The sequence below is a fragment of the Hyperolius riggenbachi genome, chromosome 3, assembly GCF_040937935.1.
Source record: "Hyperolius riggenbachi isolate aHypRig1 chromosome 3, aHypRig1.pri, whole genome shotgun sequence".
Lineage (NCBI taxonomy): Eukaryota > Metazoa > Chordata > Amphibia > Anura > Hyperoliidae > Hyperolius > Hyperolius riggenbachi.
Window position 1 is genome coordinate 324694489 of NC_090648.1, and position 24174 is coordinate 324718662.

At 43.0% G+C, this 24174-nt stretch overlaps 1 protein-coding gene across 6 annotated transcripts in view; it reads left to right on the forward strand.

The window, feature by feature from the left end:
- ATP2B1 (ATPase plasma membrane Ca2+ transporting 1) overlaps nt 1–24174 on the forward strand; it is a 266462-nt gene that overhangs the window by 82292 nt on the left and 159996 nt on the right. For all 6 annotated transcript variants that reach the window (XM_068276821.1, XM_068276825.1, XM_068276820.1 and 3 more), the window contains one exon: nt 3573–3995. In XM_068276821.1, coding sequence (XP_068132922.1) covers nt 3797–3995 — 199 coding nt within the window. In that variant the 5' untranslated portion in view covers nt 3573–3796. The remainder of the gene's footprint in view (nt 1–3572; nt 3996–24174) is intronic.

The following is a 24174-nucleotide window of genomic DNA, read 5'->3' on the forward strand; positions in this document are numbered from 1 at the left end:
AAGGCTGCGTTTGTGACTGGAGCTGTGTCAGGATTTGTGTGGGCCTGTATGCCTGGCGGATCAATGTGCTCTGCGTGGTCGGCGCCATCTTAGTTACCTGGGGGGCGGACAAACCGATCCATCGTGCCCTTCTGTGTTGCCGTTTTGGGTGGCGGTTTTGAGGGCATCTGCCGCAGGAGAGTCTCCGCTATCGATCCCGGTAAGAGCCGCGCTCAGGAAGCTTTGTGTGGCTGTGTGCGGCTAAGCGGACAGTGGTACGGGCTGGAGCTCCGAGATCAAGCGGCCATTCCGGAAGCGCCGCGCTTGCGCCCTCCACCGGAGGTCCTCTTTAAGTTGAAATGCAGCAACATGCACATTTGAACAAAGTTGACCGGTTAAAGAAAGTGGCAGCGCACGTCCAGTAAAAGTCTAACTGCACTTCCCGCAGAGTTGTGAATCCACTGAGAATGTTGTGCATATTGAACACCAAGGTGTTGTCGATCACCTGTAAACCTGGTTCAGATTGTGCATGAAGAATGTGTAATACGGGAAGAATCCCCTCATTCTCCTGTAGTGTACCTGCACATCATTCTTCTGGTACCCATACATGGTACAATAAAAACGTAGAAAAGAATCCTTTTTTTCGATCAAGAGAAACAAACTATTATTTATATATATATATATATATATATATATATATATATATATATATATATATATATATATATATATATATATATATATATATATATATATATATATATATATATATATATATATATATATATATATATATATATATATATATATATATATATATATATATATATATATATATATATATATATATATCTCTATCTCTCCTTCTCTCCTTCTCTCCGATCCGACATGTTGGAAAAATCTTTATTCGATCTAACGGAATAATTGAACTAAATTATCTGATCGAGAATTTTTTTTAAAAAAAAGTACATGTATGGGCACCTTTAGTTGTACCCAGTTAGATTGCCTTGGGTCTGATCAATGTTCTTAGTTCCAGTCTGCACCCACTACATATTGTCTTACCAACCACTAGTTTTGATTTTTATTTAACAGCGACTTTACAACTATATCCTACGTTTTTTTTAAGTTAAAGTGTATCTCTGGTTTAACATACATACAGTGAAATGCCACGTTAGACTGAACACTTTGTGTGTTTTAATAAGATGCACTGTAACCTCCGTATCAGCTGGGTTCCAGTATATAGATCTGCCCCCTTGTAGAAAATGGCCCTGGCCTTTTCTCTATAAGATATAGAAAAGGTAAAGGCCTTTTTCAACAAGGTGGCAGGGATACAAGCTGGAGCCCAGCAGATATGGGGCTCCGGTGAGTTTTATTATACAGACATGCTGGGGCATTCACGTTGGCAATGACAGGCCATGATGGTGCAGTGTCAGCTTCCTAGCCAGGAGCTTTCTGTTCCCAAAAGGAAATGCCATCTTAACATAGCTTTAAAATTCCTAAGCTTTGGCAGTGATTAAATGCCTTTGTTACACTAGTTGACCTAAGCCCGTTTAAAAACTGGCTTTAGGTCTATCACTGCCACATGTATGCGCGACCGGCGCACGCACACCCCCTGGCCCGCCCTCATCCTGTCCCAACGGCTGTCAGTGCCGCACGCAGGGACATGGGACACAGGCACAGAGATTATTGTATAGGATACCTTATATCAACAAGAAATTATATGCAAATTAGGAGTCTGAGTTGAGGAATTATAAAGTTGGATTTGGAGGATTTTTGTAGCGACTCCACAGCTCTGGTAATGTGGTGTTTCAATATTTTTTTTTTTTTTTTTTCTTCCTGGAAACTTCTATCAGATGACAATAAGATTGTCCTGCAAGAATAAGTCACAGTATTTTTGAAAGTGTATTCAGCAATTGGAAATCAATTTGCTTAAAGCCTTCTAAAATTGCCCAATGTGTGGTCCGTATTATATTATGTATGTTTACACCTGCGGTGCATCTGCAGAAGCTGACTTATGGTGGTGACTTTTTTTTTTTTTTTTTTTGCATTGGTTCTGTGTTGCACTTCTGGGCTTTTCATGGAATGTTCTTATTCTGCATCTTGTACTTCAATCCCTTTTTATAAGTATATTGTTTTTATGTATACAGTTGGGGTTTGGTATAATTTTTGCTGTGTTCTGTAACCCCACACTACATGGGCTTGTCAGGCCTCCGATGAACTAATTAGATTAACCAAGAAGCTTTCCTTAGATAATCATTTAGGGAGCCATTTCTTATGCTGGAGCTCACTGCTGATAATGTGCAGTTGAAGGTCAAATGCTTAGCAGAGAATAGCAGCAGCAGAAGCTTAATCTCAGTCAGTCAGTGGTTTAAAATTACTTAACCGTTGGCTTTTTAAACATCCATCAAAGCTTTTATTCAAGCCTGATCTGCTTCCTAAAACAATAACTAGTATGTAGTGAGAAATGTGCATCTCCCCAGCGTGTTTTTATAGGACTCTCCCATGTAATGTTTGTTGTAAAGACAAATGAGAGCTGTAGTATGATGCGGGTTACATAAGAATCTCTTGTCTTTCTGCTCCTTCATTGCAGGGCTACAAGCTAAGCTGAAGATGTTTGGTGTTTGTCATCCTCTGCCCAAAATAGTTCAACTTTAGGCTTGTGTTCGTAAAAGTTTGTCACTGGGTGTTTTCCGCACTAAGATGGAGGTCATTTTTTCCTTAAACCTACTTGGATTTAATTGTAGCTTTTGCTTGGAAAGGCTTGCCAGCGTGTGCTTCGTTTAAAGTAGATTCACAATTTTTAACTTCTGTATGTTTTATACTTAGTAGGCACTTGAACAAACATTCGTAACGCAATGTCCAAGTGTCTTCCCATTGCCTCTATAGTAACTTATGTATGTTAGTACACCTGCCTCCAAGTTTGCTTTACTTTTTTTTGCTGTGTATTATGATTATACTATATTGCTATGTATGCAGGTTGTTATGCTGCTCTGTCTGCATATATTAAAGATCATGTCCTTGGAGCAATAACTGTATAATTTTGTTATACTAATGCCTATTTTAGCAGTGGAGATATGCCAGTTTTCACTCGGTTAGCACTAATGCTCAGTAGCACTGCACACAGTAGATTAAGATTAGTAAATCTTCAGATTTAGGAGAAATGTGGTGGGTGCGGCTCTTCCCACTTATTGCCAAACTCTGTGTGAGACAGGTTTTTTTCTAAGTTAATATAGTACAGACTTGTCCTTACTAGTATGGGTGTGTTTAGGCTGTATTAGCAGTGTGTGTTAGAATGTTCTTATTAATTTCCATAAGTTAGGCTGTATAGGAGTTGTCACTGTGCTTCGCTTATCAGTGTTTTTGTATTTCCTTGTAATGCATTCTGATCTGCCATTTAGGATGATCTCAGTGCATATACATTTTCCATATTGGAAGGGGGAGAGTCGATGGAAAGTAATGAAATGTGTAGGAATGTTGTCAAAATTGCATGCATTTTTGTATGTTCTTTTAATACGTACCATGTTTGCATAACTTGTTTCTTCTAAGTATTTGTTGACTGTAAAAATAATTTTTTTTTTTTTCTTCATCTTCAGAGTATTCTGGATGCAGTTTCCTGAAATAATGCCGCCGTTTACGATGGATCAGTATTCAAGACATATCTGTGGGATTCCCCTTCAAGCTTTTTGAATATTCATAAACATGCTTTTAATATAGTCATCCACTAGGATTGTTTCGTTACTTGTGAAGAAGAACCCTTCCCCGCTGGATTGCCTGACCTTCTCTGCCCATCTGCCTGCCCAAAGGGATTGTGGCAAACATGGCGAACAATTCGGTTGCGTACAGTGGTGTTAAGAACTCTATAAACGAAGCAAACCATGGGGGAGATTTTGGGATCACTGTGGAAGAACTCCGGGCCCTTATGGAATTACGATCCACAGATGCATTAAATAAGATTCAGGAATGCTATGGAGATGTTTATGGTATATGTAGTAGATTGAAAACCTCACCACATGAAGGTAACCATACTCTCATTTCACTTCTTACTTTCATACGGTTTATGTGTTTTCCCATAAATCAGTAAAACATCAACACTGCTTGTTCACTCTGTCTGACCGGGTTTTCAAATTTCATCGTCTGCAATTACTATTTGGATAGTCCAGTCCTGGCATGGATTTATGATGTATGACTGAATGTTAGAAAAGGCTCCTATCTAATACTATAGATGTGTATTTCCACAAAGAAAGCCTTTTGAATTGCAGGATTTCATGTGTTAAAGGACCACTATCACAGAAAATTGGAAAATGTAAAATATCTATGCAAAACGCATTTTGTTACAGAAAAAAAACTTTTTTTTTTATAAATTTGTCGCCATCACAGTAGGTTGTAAAAATGTGACTTGTTTTAGTCAAGTACATCCTCTCATGGAGTCTCACGGTTTCCTTAATTTAAGGTTACTGAGGTGCTTGATCCAACTGCTAAAATGGGGTACAAACCTGTTCGGAAGGTAGCTGACTTTTGTATAGGTCTTTTCCAGGGAGTGCTTTTGTAAAGGAGATTGAGCTTCTCCTATGAGGACATGAACTAGTTCAAAACCTGTCAGATCTGTCATTTTTTACAACTTATTGTGACAGCAACACTGGAGAAAAGTACTTTGAGAAATGTATGTGTACAAATGTATTATATATTTTACAGATTGACAAACTATACAGTTTTCGTAATAGTGGTCCTTTAACCACTTGGGGACCGCGGTGTTAAACTTATCTAATCTACTGCAATCCCTGCCTGCAGCCATTCACGCCAATAGGCGTGGAGTGGTCCTGGGGGTGCCGCGCTGCTCACTCCAATCTGCGTGGAGCAGTAGTTAGGCAGTTAAAGTAATCCTGAGCCGAGGCTCAGTTTAAAAAATCTCATAAATACCCTGAGGGCCCATTCACACTAGAAGTGCTTTTCTGAACGTTTGCGATTGATTAGCGGTTTTTAAAATCGCTCCCATTCACTTTCATTTAAATCGCGGCAAAAATCACCGACCGCATACACGAAAATGTCACGATTTTTCTGCAATTTTAAAGAAAGTAAATGGGAGAGATTTTAAAAAATGCTAATAGCAAAACGCTCAGAAAAGCGCTTCTAGTGTGAATGAGCCCTAAGAGGGAAGCCTCAGGCTCCTACTGAGGCTTCCTCACTGATCTACAGCCCACTGTGGTTGAGCGCTGCCCATCTCCACGTCTGTTGTCTTTTAGGGCCCGTTCACACTTGTAATCGCAGAACGCCGGCGTTTTGCGGGAGTGATTTTCCCACGATTAGCGCGGAAAAATCACTGGACACTGCGGCGGTTTTGGAGCAATCTCGATTAGCGTGCTCTGCACGCTAATCACGATCGCTAATTGCGGAACGCTCGTCGCCGTCAAACCGCTGCATGCAGCGCGGTTGCGGTTATCGCTAACCGCGGCAGTGGGAACACTAGAGATGGCTACAATGTGTAGCGGTGTTGACAAAACCGCTAGCGGTTTGCCCTGGACGGGAATCGCGCGATTCCCGCTCAGGTGAGAACGGGCCCTAAAGGTGAATTCCATGTTCTCCCCATGCTCTTTTTTTTTTTTTTTTTTTTTTTTTTTTTTTTTTTTTTTTTTTTTTTAGCCAGGTGCTCCACTCAGCTAATTTTAAAGAGCACCTGGCTGTCATCTGCCTCCTTATCCTACTCTTATGCTGTAAGCAGCGTTGTCGGCCCTTCATCAGGCTACTTTTTCATGCTACCCGGCTGGAAAAAAATTCTAAGAACACTGTAATTGGTTAATATGATGCAAAAGTGCAAAACAGGCAGTGCACTTCTTTTTAGCATGAGTGAAGTTAGAAATAGTCTGTAGGAGTCCTACATATTTAAGATCGGTAAAGCCTTACTCTAATACCTTTCATGTACATGTATATCCACAGTAGCAAGCTGTTTATCTCTGCTAGAGAGAATGCAAGTTGAGAACAGATGAATTGATTTTAACAGTCAAAACCAGACAGTTTAATTTGGGTGTCGGGGATTGTTCTTTCAGTATAAAATGTTCAAAATAATAGCCAGCTTTTTTTTTTTGTTTGTTTGTTTTTTTTTTGTTAGCTCTAGTTTACTGGCTGATGGAATTTTACCCAGTCCTAATCTAAATATGTGGGCTGCTTGCTTATGTCCTAAATGTGTGAAATCTTGTTAAAGTACATCTTTTACTTTTTTGTGCAGTAGGAAATGCATGATTGGTTGTGTTCAGTGAACACTGCATGTCAGAATGATCAGTAGTTGAGGAATGCAAGCTGCTGAAGTAATATACAAATATTGAATATTCTTGTAAAGGTGAAGGCTGCCCACTTTTTTTTTTTTTTTTTTAATCCTAGAACCTTTGTTAGTTTGTCAGAGAATTCACTTACCAAAGAATGATTCTGTACATTTCACTTTAACGTAGAAATTCTGTTAATTTTAGAGCTCATGTACACTTGGTGGGGTGGCTTTGCTCTAAATGTGCAGCTACATTATAGGGAACATCATATGTTTGCTCCCTTCTCAATAACTATAACCATAGCCTTTGATTGTGCAGGTTTAGGGCAATTTCACTCTCTAAGTGGGCTTCCACCCATCAGACATTTTGAACCTGATTGAATTTTGACTGGGTAACCGTATATATGTGGAGTTAGTGTGTCAGAAAATAGAATGTGATTTTATAAGGGCATGCTTTACTTGTTTACCAGTGTTTTCTTGGCTATGCATAGTAGTTTCAAATTTGCCAGTGTCATAGTATATGCCTTGTTTGTAATACATACTACACGACAAAGGGGGAAAACATCTAGGCATGTTCTGTTGCAGAAAGCACACCATGGACAAGGAAATGGCAGTTGAGAAAATTGTTTCCATGGAAACTGAGTAGTCATTGAAAATGAGCCTCAGATGCAGACACTCTGTACATTGTTTATGCATGATGGTGTTTTATGTTTCAGTTTTCAGTGACTGTTTCGATTTTTTTTTTCCCCTCCTTGCTAGGAGAGCTCTTAGATTTCCCCCCTGCATGGTGTAAGAATTATTTCAGTTAAATTTACTGTCATTCATTGATCTGGTGTTGCACAGAATAGTGTATCTGAGGGATTCAGCAGGTTATTTTGAGGTTATCCTAATGCTGATCATTGCATCTATTGTAGCTGAAAATAAGTCGGCAAATGCAATTTAAATACTGTCCTTTCAGGAGGCCCTCCAGTTTTTTCCTCCTCCTAAATGGATGAATATTGTCAGCGTTTAAGTTTTTTTCTTTGGATATCACTGTAGGACTACTAGTTGCCACGCTTCACAGCTTTTGCGGTGCAGGTCCTAATAACTGGGCAGGGACTCCTTGTTCAGTTTTGAGTATTGCCTTTGTTGTTGGGTTATAATATTTAGGAACAGCTGGTGTACTGTGGTATGAGTGAATATTTTTATATTGAGGTTGCTTCAGTCCTTTCATTACCCCATATGACCTTTACTTCTCTCTATTTGCCTCTGTTGGAGCAGTTGTAGTGTGTACAGAGGTGATTTTTAGTTGCATTGTGATTCTGCTAAATACTGATGCATTTAATTGGAATAAGGCCTGGTACACATTTGTTGATCTGCAGCCAACCTTTCAAGCCGTCAATTGCTTCAATTTTGGTGATCAGTGTGGAACACCAAATCAACTTACAGATGTATAACAGGACTCATTACAGTGAAAGGAAAAAAGACAGGGAGCCACTGGTAGTGAAGTATGTAGTTGGTTGAAAGGTTAAAAGTATATAAATTAATCATAAAAGTGTGTGTGTGTGTGTGTGTGTGTGTGTGTGGGGGGGGGGGGGGGGGTAGGGGTTCAGGAAGAGCCGAAATTCAAACCCTGGTCTTCGGTTTCAGAGGCAGAGCCCTTAAAGGGAACCTAAACTGAGAGGGATATGGATGTTTCCTTTTACACAATACCAGTTGTCTGGCATCCTGGCTCTTGTGGCTGAATCACAGACCTGAAACAAGCATGCAGCTAATCCAGTCTGATTTCAGTCAGAGCACCTGATCTGCCTGCTTGTACAGGGGCTGTGGCTGAAGGTATTAGACACAGGATAAGCATGAGAGTCAGGCACATGCAGAAAGGACCACATGCCTTGAGAAAGCATCGACCTGCTCACACATCTCTCCACTTTGCCGGGTTGTCAATTGGTTTTCCACTGCACACAAACCCAACCTGCATGATTTTTTTCTTTCTTAGAGCATGCATGCTATTCATGCTATAGCATGGCACTTCTCCCAGTGGACACTGCCACAGAACCCTGATTAGAACAGTGTGTGTCCAATATCTCTGTAGTTTGTTTAAGATGCTTTGCCAAGTACATGCTACTTTACATACCTGCTACCAGTTTACTGATCATCTGACTACTTGCATGGATGATCAATAACACTACAAAATGCAATTACAAATTGCCCACAGACTTGACATCCCATATTTGTGAACTGAATTATTTAGTGATATATCTGGAGCTCACAAGAATGGTGCTCATTTGCTGTACAGTTCAGTAGATGTGCATTTTGTTGTGGATGTAGTAGGCCTGAATGATTTTAGGAAAAGATTGAATCGCACGATTTCTGTCAGAAATTGCGATTTCGGTTCGATTCACGATTTTCTTTAAATCAAGATTCAGCACTAAATTCACAATGTAAATCACTAGGAAAAGGGAGGGCGAGTTGCATTGTTGATCAAGCATGTCTTTGCCAGCGCCGATTGTCATCCAATTCAATATTATCGAATTAGATGGTCGATTGGCTGCTTAATCTGCAGATGTATGGCCACCTTAAACCTCCCTCAGCAATGGTTGCAAGTACAATCAGGAGGAATAAACTAACAAAATATTGCACAAAGTAATGAGAAAGGTTTACCTGCTTGCTGTAATCTGTGGACATCTTGTGATTACATTCCCCCCCATGGTTCCTAAAAAGTCCCGCTGCCCGTGATTGGCTATTTTGAGGGAGGGGGCAGGACTGTACAATTCCAAATTGCATGGCCACATACATGGCCGTGCACACTAGCGACAAGCTGATGAAGATGGAGGGGGCGGGCCGTGCATAATTGGCAAGCTACAGCCGATGGAATGAGCAGCAATGGAGGGGGTGTTCTGTCCATGATTGACAAGCTGAAAAGAGAGGATGGGGCGGGACGTGCACATGACGCAGCTGATGCAGGAGCTGTGATGGAGGGGGCGGGACTGGAGGCTTTCCGGCCGAAGTTTAAATTACATTATAGCCGCGGCTGCACACTGCAGTGAAGAGGCAGGGGATGTAGCTGTGGCCTGGTGCAACTTGTCCTGTGGCCCAATAGTGGGCCGGGGGCTGGGGACCAGTGGTGATAAGGTACTAAGAGGAGACAGCCGCCGCTAGTGTGAGAGCCCGTGGGCGGAGTTTGCCATCCGTTCTGCTGATTGGCTGCACACTAGTAGGCGGAAGTTGTAGGAGAGACTGAGCTGCTTCCGTCACGGCGACTGAAAGTACTGGCTCTGAGCCGCCCCAAACCGCTGCTGCACCGAGCGTTAGCGGGGAATGCTGACAGGAGAGGGGGATAAAAATTGCCGCTATGGCGATCACGGAATCGTCATTTCCGTGATCGCGATTTCGATTCAAAAACGATTTATCGTTCAGGCCTAGGATGTAGCACTGTGTATTTTGTAATACAGTAAAACCTTGAATTGAGTAACTAGGTTTAAGAGCACTTTGCGATATAAACAAAAATGTTTGTGAAATTTTGACTCGATATACAAGCAACATCTTTATATGAAAGCAAAAAAAGTATACATGTATCACAACTGAGCCGATAGTTCTTCTCCCTTTGGTACTGCAGGATTGTACTTAATAGTACTTAAAGAGAACCAGATATGAAATGAAGGAAAGGTTTTATACATACCTGGGGCTTCCTCCAGCCCCATACGCACGGATCGCTCCCACGCCGCCGACCTCCCCTGCCAGGATCCGCCGGCACAGGGTCCCATCATTACCGCGAGTCGGCCGGCGGACACTGCCAATTGTCCGCATCACAGGGGCTCCCTCCATATACTTACGCGTGCAGCTGCATACTGCGCAGCCGCATGCGTAAGGGTATGGAGCCCCTGTGCATGCGGACAATTGGCTGTGTCTGCCGGAAGTGACGGGACCTGGTACCGCCGATACAGGAAGTGGAGGATGGCGGCGTGGGAGCGATCCAGGCTTATGGGGCTGGAAGAAGCCCCAGGTATGTATAAATCCTTTTCCTATTTTAGCTGGTCATTCGTCTCTGGTTCCCTTTAATCTGAGTGTAGAGACTGAAAAGTCACATTTCCATGAAATACTCAAAAGTAACTGTCCTTCAAGCCACACAAGTAAAAAAATAAAAATAAAAAAGATTAGGGCGAGCCAAAAGATGGCAATGATTCTGTTAGTTATAGTGAACTTCTTGTTTGCATTTTTATTTTATACTATTTTACTATAACTGTTTTTGGTTTGTGGAACAAATCAACTGGGTTTTCGTTAATTCTTATGTGGAAATTCACTTTGATATAAGAGTGCTTTGGATTACAAGCATGTTTCCTGGAGTGAAATATGCTTGCAAACCAAGGCTCCACTGTACTTCCTGTGACCCTGTAAGTTGCTGTTGCTTGGCTCCTTGCTTCCTTCTCGCTTTTATGTGCAGCAGACATTACACTGCAGACACTGAGACAAGTATGAAGGGTTCAGCTGCTCTGTGCACCTGTCAGAAAGTAGCATCCTGCACATATGAACTGTCAGTTCCCACATATTTCTGGATTGTGGTCCTGCTAAGTGCTTTACTTTGCTCTAGTCAGCCACATGCCAAGAAAGTGAGTGTACTGTTAGGGCAGGTTCACACAGAGCGTTTTTCCAGTAAGTCTGCTTTTGTGATTCTGCAGCAGGTGACAGCTGTACAATAATGTCTATTGCCAATTAAATGCATTCTTATGGACGTGGTTAAGAAAGCAGCTTGATCAGCGGTTGCACAGACCAGTTGCAGCTCTCTTGATGCATAGTCTGTCACACAGAAGTGTTGCTGAACTGCTGTGATAGAGCTGCATTGGAATGTTGTACAGTTGGTAACCAAACTTTGTACAAACGCAAAGAAACGTGATAGTGATGCTGTCAGTGGGCATTTATGTGACGGGGAAAAGTCTTTCGTCACCCAACCCCCACAGAAGTCTAGTCAGTGTCTTGACAAAAGCCTGCTTAACAGCCTGTCATCAGATTTGCACAGTCATATGTGGTTGCATTCATCCTCTGTTGTTGGCAGCTGATCTGATGCAGTTATGAAGAGGTGACTATACCAGTACCCAGCAGTCTGTATGAAGTAGGTCTTGCAGCTTAGGTCACCTGAAATTGTCGTTAGTCGTCATTTTATGGTCTCTTTCCAATAGTAACACACCTCTTGGCTTTCTGCCCAGCAGCATATTGTACTTTATGGAGATTGTGAGCTTCTGCTGTCTACGGCAGTTTATAAACATGCACTGTCACATTTTTCTATGATGTCCAGGCCTTAGGAATCTGGCATAATGGTGCCTGAAAGTATCACAATCAATCATTTTCAACAGCTGAGGTTATGAGTGTGTACTGTCCTTTGCTCCTGACCTACTTTATCCATCGCTAGGGGTGGTAAATGAGATGTGCATAATTGTACACATTTTTGTGCACATTTTTGCAGCTTGAAAATAAAACCATTGAATCCCACACCTCTTTATTTGATTGGTATAATTTCAAGCTGCATGCATCTGTATAATTCTGAATTCATGAATGTATTTGCATGTCTTTATCTGACCCTAATTATTATTGTGGTGTAACTGCTGTTATGCGGTCTGCTTATATTTTTTTTTTTTTAATAAAGGTAATCTGGGAATATAGACAACTAGCTTTATTGCTAGACAGTAATTTTAAAGCATTTAACAGACCTTTAGGGACTGTTCACATGGACTTCAGCTTGTTTACCACAGTGTTTCTGGCGGCGAAAGCGATGTTTAAAGGGGAACTGAAGAGAGAGGTATATGGAGGCTGTCATGTTTATTTCCTTTTAGACAATACCAGTTGCCTGGCAGCCCTGCTGATCCTCTGCCTCTAATACTATTAGCCATAGCCCCTGAACAAGCATGCAGCAGATCAGGTGTTTCAGTGGTTCAGACTTATAAGTCTGATCTGACAAGACTAGCTGCATGCTTGTTTCTGGTTTTAATCAGATACTACTGCAGAGAAATAGACCAGCAGGGCTGCCAGGCAACTGGTATTGATTAAAAGGAAATAAACATGACCGCCTCCATATACCTCTCTCTTCAGTTCCCCTTTAAAGGGATCAACAGCCACTTCTATTCATATGAATGGAATGGGTCGTTTACACTGATGGGAATAGCTACAACCGTTTTTTAAATACCACAGATTCGGTCATCTGTCCTGGTGGATCTGTTACACTCAGTTCCATGTCTTCCATGGGCTCAAGATGTGACTAAACCGCCAGCAAAGGTTCCCAAGTGCTTTTATACTCGGTAGCAGGAAAGCGTTTGACAGCCGCTGCCATTAATGCTCTAGATGCTTGTGTGAACCGGCCCTAAGGGCCCGTTCATACTATGCGCGTTCCTAGGCGTTTTCAGGGAACGCGTACGGGTAGCAAATACGCATAGAAACGGCTCGTAAGGGTTTTGGATGGGCTAGTTCACATGTATGCGTATGAGACGCATACGTTTCTCATCCGCATTGCTGCACGCAGTTCTGTGCGTCACGCATAGAAACGGATGCAATGAAAGTCTATGGACGCGTATCAAAAATGCGTACTATTGCGTTTTAGCGTCCGTCTTCCTCTGCGGTTCCCATAATTCTTTTTTTTCCCCTGGGTCACGTGTGTGTGCAAAACGCAATAGAATACGCATTAGAACGCAAGAAAAACGCATGCGTTTTCAACTTGCGTTTCTTTGATTTTAAACGCATTCTTCATACGCAGATAGTCTGAACAGGCCCTAAGGGTTGATGTCCTTATTCCTTCCATGAGCAAAATCTGTACTGGTATACACCTAGTAGTGTAAGCTGCATTGGTATGGTAGAATTTATCAAGCATAAGAGGGTTGTCCAAACGGTTTAGACCAAAGGCCATATGGCCGTTCTTGAGTGCTAGGAGGCAGCACTGGTGAAATTAAACACTATTTTTGCTGTTTGCCGTTTGGAACACTATGCCTCTGACATTTTGTCAAAATAAAAGATTTCCAAGGGAAATGACTCCTATACTGTGTGCAGTGGGAGCTGCTTTTGTGATACTTTAACACTGAAATGGAATCTCTCCAAACAATGCTGCATGCACCAAGTTTGTGATTTCAGCAAATGGCTAATCACTGGTGATCACTACAGTGTGAACACTACCATTGGTTTGCATTATAACTGCTTTTTCAAGCTCTAGCGATTTACAGACAAGCTGAAATCGCCAGTAAAACACTCCGGTGTGAATGGGCACTTACTGCTGCTGGCATAATGGTCACTGTTAATCAGTGGCTGGTAACCTACAGGCGAACAAAAGAGAAGGCAACCCTGCATGCGGTACTGCAGCTCCAGACTGCGGGCTGCATGGAATTGACTGTAAAGAGCTTTTGGAGCCATCAGAAAAGGCTATTGGTGTGCTGCATTTGGCCCCGGGCTGGATTTAGGACATGCTGGGGGTAGAACTACAGTAAAAATTGTTTTCCCACAATGCGCATGATTCACAAAGCTTTTTCACCTGTTTTCCTCTTTTTTTTAACCTAATCTGTTACATGTTTAAGCTTCCAAATGGCAAAAAGATAATATAATTAAAAGTAATATTGAAATGACGTTAATCAAGAACTTACTGTGAATGATTTTTTTTTTCTCGAATATGTGCTGAAAGGTGTTTTTTTTTTTTTTTTTTTATCAGGTGATGCATTATTCACAGAACATCTCATCCTATCCATCCTATCTGCCTTTGTGCATGTATACTGGGTTTTATGGGAAAAGATAAATGCTTCCTTGTTGCTGATACATGCTACAAATTGTAGATTGTGTTTTGCCTTTGCAAATAGTACAAATGTTTACTGATAGTCACCATGTTATTACTTCAAGTCTGGGACCTTCCTTTTGAAAAAGTAGACCGTATTGTTAATAGTTAGTGTTTAAATGTATGTGTGTAACTATTTATAAGGTATCCTTCCTTTATTTGCAAATGCAGTTAAGGTGGCCATACACTGGTGTATCTAGCCAGTAGGTAGATCCCTCTCCGATCATTATCTGATCAGAGAGGGATCTGCTTGATTGAATCTCTCCACACACTACATACAGATTTTTAATAGATTTCAGCTTTGTGGTCTGTCCCATTCTCTGCCTCTCTCTGGTGGTTGATCAGTCTTCTTCACCAGGGCTGTGGAGTTGGTACAAAAATCCTCTGACTCCAACTCAGACACTGACTCTTCATTTAATGAAAGCACCGACTCCAGGTACCCAAAATAGCTCCGACTTGGCTCCTTAGTCTAAAACTTACCAGAGCTCTGGATTTGGTACAAAAATCATCCAACTCACTCTTCAGTTTATGAAACCTCTGATTTCAACTCTGACTCCAGGTACCTAAAATTTCTCCAACTCCGACTCCACAGCCCTAGTCTTCACTTCCATGTCAGAGAGCCTGTGTGATGTAACGTCTCCATGGCAGCAAGGCATTGCATGACACTCCATCAGGACATGCCAGTGTATTACACACTGGCACATCCTGACGGCGTGTAATGTGTCGCCATGGAGACCGACACAGGAAGCAGCGAGTAGGTGAGTGTTAACCTTCAGTTTATTCTGCTCATGACTCTGCAGGGAGGTAGGAGGGGAGGAATTTAAGGTAATCAGCCCCGTAGCATGTGGTCCGGGCTATGCAGTCTGCTCTGCTTTGATCGTGTGTGTGTGTGTGTGTATATATATATACACACACACACAAGGCTTTAGACCAGGCTTGGATATGACCAGCGCTGATCTAGTGTGTGTGTGTGTGTGTGTGTGTGTGTGTGTGTGTGTGTGTGTGTGTGTACACACAAGGCTTTATGCTGGGCATACACGGATCGACCCCTGCCGCGTCCCCAGTCGTCCGCGCTGGATCGATTCCCGCTCATCCCTACCGGGGCTTCTTATCACCCGCTTCATTCGCCGCTATTGTCCACCTGCGGGGATCGAGCGCGGAATCGGTCCCCGTGGTGATAGAACACGTCGGATATTGTCAATCGAGCTATCAGGCTCGATTGATAATCCTCCCCTCGACGCCGTGTATGCCAGCATTAGACCAGGCTTGGATATGACCAGTAGTGTAACATGTCCGCTTTCTAACCAGTTCTGTGGTTTGTTCCCAAAACCAGGAGAGCGATGAGCAGGGCACACAGAGGCATGTCCTGCAGATGGGAACATGCATCTGTGCCCCCTTTTTTTAAGATTTAGAAACTGCCTTGGGTACTCTTTAACCCCTTACATTCGCTTTTTTTTTTTTTTTTATGTCCTTTTGTGATTTGCTCTTACCAGTACCATCATGTCTACTAGGCCTGAACGATTATAGAAAAAGATTGAATCGCACGATTTGTCAGAAATTGAGATTTTGATTTGATGATTTTTTTCAAATCAAGCCAGCCTGCCACTTGCCCGGCTTATGATGTGAAGGTGCTGGAAATATTGAGCTGCTTGGACAGTGCGAGAGCCTGTGAGGTGGGCGGGGTCTGCTATTCCTAACTCCGTGATTGACAGCTGTGTGGGCGGAGTCTGCCGCCCACCCAGCTAATGTTGGGAGATGTTGCGAGGAGGAGTATGCCTCACGAGTGTGAGAGCCTGTGGCGTGGGTGGAGCGTGCCATTCGCAACACTCTGTGATTGACAGCCGTGTGGGCGGAGTCTGCTGCCCGCCCAGCTAATGTTAAAAGATGTTGGGAGGAGTATGCCACAGGAGTGTGAGAGTGGGCGGGGAATGTGTGAAGTCTGCCGCCCGCTCCGCTGATTGACTGTACAGTAGGAGGAAGTTGGGGAAGAAAGTGAGCCAGCTCCAACCCAGAGAACAAGTGTGGGTAATGGCGCTGAGCCACCGCAAACTACTGCTGCACAGAGCGGCAGAGGGGACTGCTGGACTGGCTTGCAGAGGGGGGTAAAAATTGTGGCTATGGCGATCACGGAATCATCATTTCCGTGATCGCGATTTCGATCAAACAACGATTTATCGTTCAGGCCTAATGTCTACCTTTTTAAGGTGCCCACTTATGCAAAATTACATAGCGCCCAGTGATTGGGACCCGCTCCCTTGGGCACTGTTCAAGACTGAAAGCCATATAAAATGCGTTGCTAACCTATAGACTTGTCTGTGGAGGTGGGAGGAGAGATGACGGTGAGGCTAGGGTTGTAATGGTATAAACTCACAGCATAACTGTCTAAAAAAAAAAACAAAAAAAAAAAAAAAAACCACGGTATGAAGGTTTCACGGTATAGGACATTACGCTATTTATTTGGACCCGGACCTCCCCCTTAAATTTAAATAGGAGCTGTTGGGTATAGGGTCTCAGAGAAAAAAACCACATATAGCAGTAGCTAAATATTGGCTGTACTTACATTACATATGCATTTCCCTGTCCACGTTTTGGATTTCACAGAATTTTTATATAGTTTTTGCAGAGAATGATGCTCCTGAGAGCTCATGGCAGGTTCCATGTTTGTCTGTCTCCTATGAAGCCAATTGTGATGTAATATCCGCCCTGCTTCCTGATGATTCAAAGATCCTAATAGACAACACTACTGTGCAGTGAATATTAATTAGCCATGTGGCTAGGAACAATAGCGACTCATGCAGTATACTCTAACGGAACATGTGCCCTGTAATTTTTTTTTTTTCAGTGCTGTGCGGTTACAAGCTGCTGTAACATGAGCAACTTCCCACTGTGAAAGCAGCCTTAGGGCGTGATAGGGAAATGAAGGGGGAGGACCCAAGGTAGTGCAGAGTGGGGAGAAGAAGCAGCCCCAGAATGCTTTGCAGTATGTTATGCGGCCTCCTTAGGGGCTTGGGAATAACCAGCCTTGCTGTTCAGCAAGGATCAGAGTAAGAGAGATTATTTTTTTTTTTTTTTTTTTTTTTAACTTCAGTATTACCTTTTTGGCTTCCTTCTAAGTTGTTTAACACAGGAGAATAGAGGTTTAAATTGGCTTTTGCAGCCTGACAGTTACTCTTTAATAATAATACCCCAGCAACACGATTTACCACTTTTATATAATAGGAGGGACTACCTAAAGTATCAAAGTATATTCACTTGGTTTTCCCAACTACTACGTAAATTTGGTAAGATTTTACAATTAAGATTGTATCATTGATGTGGCTGACCCTTTCTGACAGTCTCACCTGCTGCCCTCTCCTATGGAGGTTTCCACTTTAGCCACACTCCTAGAAGTGGGAATAAATGTGGTGGTGTGGGCTTTCTCCTCTCAGATAAATGCTCCTTCAAGCCTCTCACTCCTATTCCCTCTCTCCACCTGCCGTCCTTTGAAGTCCATGCAGTCCCACTATACTCTCCCTCGAACCCCCAAATTGCATTTACCGCCCTCCAGGCCCTGCTTCTGTTTTCTTAGATAATTTCTCTGCCCAGCTTCTCCAGTTCCTATCCTCTGACATCCCTACCATCATCATGGGTGATTTTAACATTCCTATTGACGCCGATAACACAGTCTCCAAAAAACTTCTATCACTCACTTCCTCCTATGGCTTGTCTCAGTGGTCCTCTACCTCAACCCACACTGATGGCCATAAGCTTGACCTCGTATTCACTTGTCTATGTTCTGTCACTGACTTTACTAATGATCCACTATCACTCTCTGACCATAACCTACTTAGCTTCTCTCTCTCCCTCTTTTCCTACCACCCTGGAACAAGCACGCTCACATATTCGCAGAAACTATCGCAATCTAGACATTCAAACTGTCTCTGATGCCCTGGCACCTCTCCTCACACAATCCTTCACTGACCCAGACTCGGCTGCTATACACTACAACAGCTCCATTACAATAGTCATAGATGACTTTGCCCCCCTCGTCAATGCCCGCACTCGCTGTGTCTGTCGCTAACTCTGGATGACCAAAACCACTAAACAGTTAAAAAGATGTTCTAGAGCAGCTGAACGGCGCTGGCGGAAAAGTAACACAAGTGAGGACTTCATCTCATATAAAATTGCCTTGAACAACTTCAGAAATGCAGTCTCTGTGGCAAAAAAGTCCTATTTTTCTTCCCTAATATCCGCCCATTTACACAATCCAAAACGCTTGTTCAGCACCTTCAACTCCGTTCTCCATCCCCCTCCTCCATCTTGCTTATCAGCTGAAGAATTTGCAACATACTTCACTGATAAAATTGACAAAAATCAAGTTATTTCTCCACGCAGCCCTCAAATCCCACCCCCACACCCCCCATTGACTGCTCTCTACCTGCCTTCTCTCCACTCTCAAACTCTCTCTCTCCTCTAATTGCCAAAGCTAATCTAACCACCTGTTCTTTGGATCCTATTCCCTCCTATTCCATTCCGCAGCTATCCTCATCTCTCTTGCCTGCACTAACAACGCTATTTAACATGTCCCTCTCTACTGGCATCTTTCCGTCCCCACTCAAAAAAGCTGTTGTGACACCACTACTTAAAAAAACCTTCTTTAGATCCTACCACACATGCCAACTACTGCCCAGTGTCACTTCTCCATTTGCATCCAAACTACTTGAACGCCATATACATGCAGAATTAAGCCATTATTTAACTAACTCCCTACTTGATCAGTTCCAGTCTGGCTTTCGCTCTAACCACTCCACGGAAACAGCCCTTACCCAAAGTGGCCAATGACCTTCTTACAGCCAAATCCAAAGGTCAATTTTCCATACTCCTCCTTCTTGACCTGTCATCGGCATTTGATACTGTCGACCACACCTTACTCCTACAAATTCTTTCAAATGTTGGAATAAAGGGCCTTGCTCTCACATGGTTATCTTCCTACCTCTCTGGAAGGTCCTTCAGTCTCCTACTCAGATCAGATCTCTTCTCCTCATGCTTTATCTGTCGAGGTTCCTCAAGGCTCTGTCCTTGGTCCCCTCCTCTTTTTTTCTATCTACATGCACGGTCTTGGTGATCAACTCATTCGGGTTTCAATACCACCTCTATGCAGACGATACACAACTGTTCCTCTCTGCCCCAGACCCCCCAGACCTTAACCCTCTCCTTAAACGTGTTCCTGACTGCTTGTCTGCTATATCCTCCATGTCCTCTCGCTTCCTAAAACTTAATGAGTAAAACAGAACTAATAATTTTTCCACAGTCTCTGGCCACCTCTTTGCCTGAAGTAACAATAAATGTTAACACTCCCATAACTTCAGTTCCCAAAGCTCGGTGCTTGGGGGTGATATTCGACTCATCTCTTTTATTCCTCATGTTCACTCCATAACCAGCTCCTGCCATCTCCAACTCAAAAACATATCTCGCATCCGTCCTTTTCTCACTCAAGACACAACTAAAATGTTAATACATGCTCTTATAATTTCTCGTCTGGACTACTGCAACATACTACTCTGTGGACTACCTTCTAACAAACTGGCCCCGCTCCAGTCGGTACTGAACTCAGCTGCTCATCTCATTCATCTTTCTTCTCGATCTTCCTCGGCTGACCCTCTCTGTCAAGCTCTTCACTGGCTGCCAATTAACCAGAGGATTCAGTTCAAACTCCTAAACCTAACCTACAAAGCTCTCCACATTCTCTCTCCCCGGTACATATCCTCACTAATTTCCAGATACAAACCCAATCGCAATCTCAGATCGGCACATGATCTTCTGTTGTCCTACTCTAGAATCAAATCCTCACATTCACAAGACTTTGCACGCGCTTCACCCCTCCTCTGGAATGCCCTCCTTCAATAATCCGTCACTCGCCAACCTTTGTTGCCTTTGAACGCTCTCTAAAAACACTTGTTCCGACAAGCATATGTGCTACCTTAGGCCACTTCCCTTTTGTCCTAAGACCAAATTGCACTCCTACTCGGTATCCTAAAACACACAGCCTCTATATATTTGCTGCATACTACCCCTCCTCCTGTTTCCCCCCCATTCCCTTTAGATTGTAAGCTCGCAAGGGCAGGGTTCTCTCCCCCTTTTGTTTCTTGATAACCATTATACATTTTATTCATCATGTTAATTTTATCACTGTCATTACCAATTCTATAATTCGTTTTTGTATCATTCTTTGTATTTTGTCACTAATTATGTATCTTGTATTTTGGTGTACACCATTGTCTGTATTATAATGTACCCCATGTTTGTTCCTTACTTTGTACAGCGCCACGGAATATGGTGGCGCTTTATAAAATAATAATAATAATAATGTGCTCCTTAGTGCTTTCAGCGGGAACATTCATATTTTAATTTTCCACCTGTCCGAATAGCCATCAAAATCAAAGTTGTTTGCTAGTAAGCTGAATAAGATAATTTTTTTTGTTACATAGATGGAGCATTAATATATCACAATTTCAACAGAATGTGCTGACACCATTGTATTCCATAGTATAGAGTGGAGCATTCCTTTAGTAGAGATCATGACTTGGGCCAAGTTTACACTTAATCAGTTGGTACGCGTGTTTTTTTTTCTTCTCCATAGCAGTGCATTGTGGAAAAGAGTTCAGGTAAAACGCGTTGTGTGAACTGAGCCATAGGAAAACATGAGCATTACTTTTAAAATCAGTTATCCTTTCAGTTATAACTTTGAGCAACTGATTAAGTGTAAATGGGGCCTTAGCAGTTGCTAATGAACGCATTGCTTGTTATGTGCCGGCTTTCATGAGTTGCCTCATGTTGTGATGTTGGGAGAAAGGCGTGGAGTGAACCTCTCCAGTTGTCATTGTGACTGCACCTGGGATGTGCTCCTGGCCAAATCAAGAATCTGGTTACTTTTGAGAATTACTGATGCCTAAGCTTTCTTTGTGTGTGAATACGTATTGCTCCTGACAGCCAATCAAGAGAGCATTTGCTGAGACTTAAAAGACATAACTACAAATCATGGGGCCCCCTCCAATGTTCACACACCTTTGTTTGCCCCCCTTTGGTGACCCTCACAGCCTGGGTGTGTGGGGCCATCATAAACTTCCTACCCATAACTAGTGTAGACATAACACCTGATTTAGTCTGGACCCTTGTATTAGAGGGAGGGATGGTTAGTAGTTGTGGGGGGCTGCTCCCTTATACTTGCGCCCCAATTGAAAAAATTTTTTTCAAAATTTGACACAAAATAGAACAGATGCCTAGAGATATTAGTCAAATTTCAACTGATAAGTGGAAATTTACTCTCCATTTTTTTTTTAAGAACCTACAGTGATGTGAAAAACTATTTGCCCCTTCCTGATTTTATTCTTTTGCATGTTTGTCACACTTCAATGTTTCTGCTCATCAAAAACCGTTAACTATTAGTCAAAGATAACCTAATTGAACACAAAATGCAAAAATGTTTATTTAGTGAGAAAAAAAACCCCTCAATCTACATGGCCCTGTGTGAAAGTGATTGGCCTCCCTTGTTAAAAAAATAACTTACGGTAACTGTGGTTTATCACACCTGAGTTCAATTTCTGTAGTCACCCTCAGGCCTGATTACTGCCACACCTGTTTCAATCAAGAAATCACTTAAATAGGAGCTATCTGACAGAGAAGTAGACCAAAAGTACCTCAAAAGCTAGACATCATGCCAAGATGCACAGAAATTCAGGAACAAATGAGAACAAAAGTAATTGAGATCGATCAGTCTGGTAAAGGTTATAAAGCCATTTCTAAAGCTTTGGGACTCTAGCCAACCACAGTGAGAGCCATTATCCACAAATGGCAAAAACATGGAACAGTGATGAACCTTCCCAGGAGTGGCCGGCCGACCAAAATTACCCCAAGAGCGCAGAGAAAACTCATCCGAGAGGCCACAAAAGACCCAGGACAACATCTAAAGAACTGCAGGCCTCACTTGCCTCAATTAAGGTCAGTGTTCACGACTCCACCATAAGAAAGAGACTGGGCAAAAACGGTCTGCATGGCAGATATCCAAGGCGCAAACCACTTTTAACCACCCTGGCGTTCTATTAAGATCGCCAGGGCAGCTGCGGGAGGGGTTTTTTTTAAATAAAAAAAAAAACACTTTCATGCAGCCAACTGAAAGCCCACTAGAGGGCGCTCCGGAGGCGTTCTTCCGATCGCCTCCGGCGCCCAGAATAAACAAGGAAGGCCGCAATGAGCGGCCTTCTTTGTTTTGCTTACATCGTCGCCATAGCGACGAGCGGAGTGACGTCATGGACGTCAGCCGACGTCCTGACGTCAGCCGCCTCCGATCCAGCCCTTAGCGCTGGCCGGAACTTTTTGTTCCGGCTACGCTGGGCTCAGGCGGCTGGGGGGACCCTCTTTCGCCGCTACTCGCGGCGGATCGCCGCAGAGCGGCGGCGATCAGGCAGCACACGCGGCTGGCAAAGTGCCGGCTGCGTGTGCTGCTTTTTATTTCACTAAAATCGGCCTAGCAGGGCCTGAGCGGCAGCCTCCGGCGGTGATGGACGAGCTGAGCTCGTCCATACCGCCCGGCTGGTTAAGCAAAAAGAACATTAAGGCTCGTCTCAATTTTGCTAAAAAACATTGCCAAGACTTTTGGGAAAATACCTTGTGGACCGACGAGACAAAAGTTGAACTTTTTGGAAGGTGCGTGTCCCGTTACATCTGGCGTAGAAGTAACACAGCATTTCAGCAAAAGATCATACCAACAGTAAAATATAGTGGTGGTAGTGTGATGGTCTGGGGTTGTTTTTGCTGCTTCAGGACCTGGAAGGCATGCTGTGATAGATGGAACCATTAATTCTACTGTCTACCAAAAAATCCTGAAGGAGAATGTCCGGCCATCTGTTCGTCAACTCAAGTAGAAGCGATCTTGGGTGCTGCAGCAGGACAATGACCCAAAACACACCAGCAAATCCACCTCTGAATGGCTGAAGAAAAACAATGAAGACTTTGGAGTGGCCTAGTCAAAGTCCTTACCTAAATCCTATTGAGATGTTGTGGCATGACCTTAAAGAGAACCCGAGGTGTGTTTAAAGAATGTTATCTGCATACAGAGGCTGGATCTGCCTATACAGCCCAGCCTCTGTTGCTATACCAAACCCCACTAAGGTCCCCCTGCACTCTGCAATCCCTCATAAATCACAGTCGTGCTCTGAGGCTGTGTTTACATCTGTAGTGTCAGTCTCAGCTGCTCCCCCTCCTCCTGCATAGCTCTGGTCCCTGCCCCCGTCCCTTCCCTCCAATCAGCAGGGAGGGAAGGGATGCAGGTGGGGACTGGAGTTCTGCAGGAGGCGGGGAGGGCAGCAGACTGACACTATAGAGATAAACACAGCCAGCTCTGACAAGCTGTTTGTCAGCAGCGTGGCTGTGATTTATGAGGGATTGCAGAGTGCAGGGAGACCTTAGGGGGGTTTGGGATAGAAACAGAGACTGGGCTGTATAGGCAGATCCAGCCTCTGTATGCAGATAATATTCTTCAAATCCACCTCGGGTTCTCTTTAAAAAGGCGGTTCATGCTAGAAAACCCTCAAAGCTGAATTACAACAATTCTGCAAAGATGAGTGGGCCAAAATTCCTCTAGAGCGCTGTAAAAGACTTTTTGCAAGTTATCGCAAACGCTTGATCGCAGTTATTGCAAGTAAGGGGGGCCCAATCATTTATTAGGTTGGGGCAATTTCTTTTTCACACAGGGCCATGTAGGTTTTGTTTTTTTTTTTTTTTCCTCACTAAATAATAAAAACCATTTTAAAACTGCATTTTGTGTTCAATTATGTTATCTTTGACTAATAGTTAACGGTTTTTGATGAGCAGAAACATTTAAGTGTGACAAACATGCAAAAGAATAAGAAATCAGGAAGGGGGCAAATAGTTTTTCACATCACTGTACCTTTTACAAAATTGACTTTAGAAGCATAGCTTGCATGCACTTCAGAAGATAATGTAATGGAAAACAAGCACTTACAAATCTGAACGTCCTTTCCAAAAGCTACAAAGCAGCTTTAACTGACCAGTGCTTTCCTTGCAGCACTAGAGCTCATATTACATCAACTAGTACAGAATGCTGCAGCCAAACTCCTAGCCAATGCCTCCCACAGCTCACACATTACCCCAGTACTGCAAACCCTTC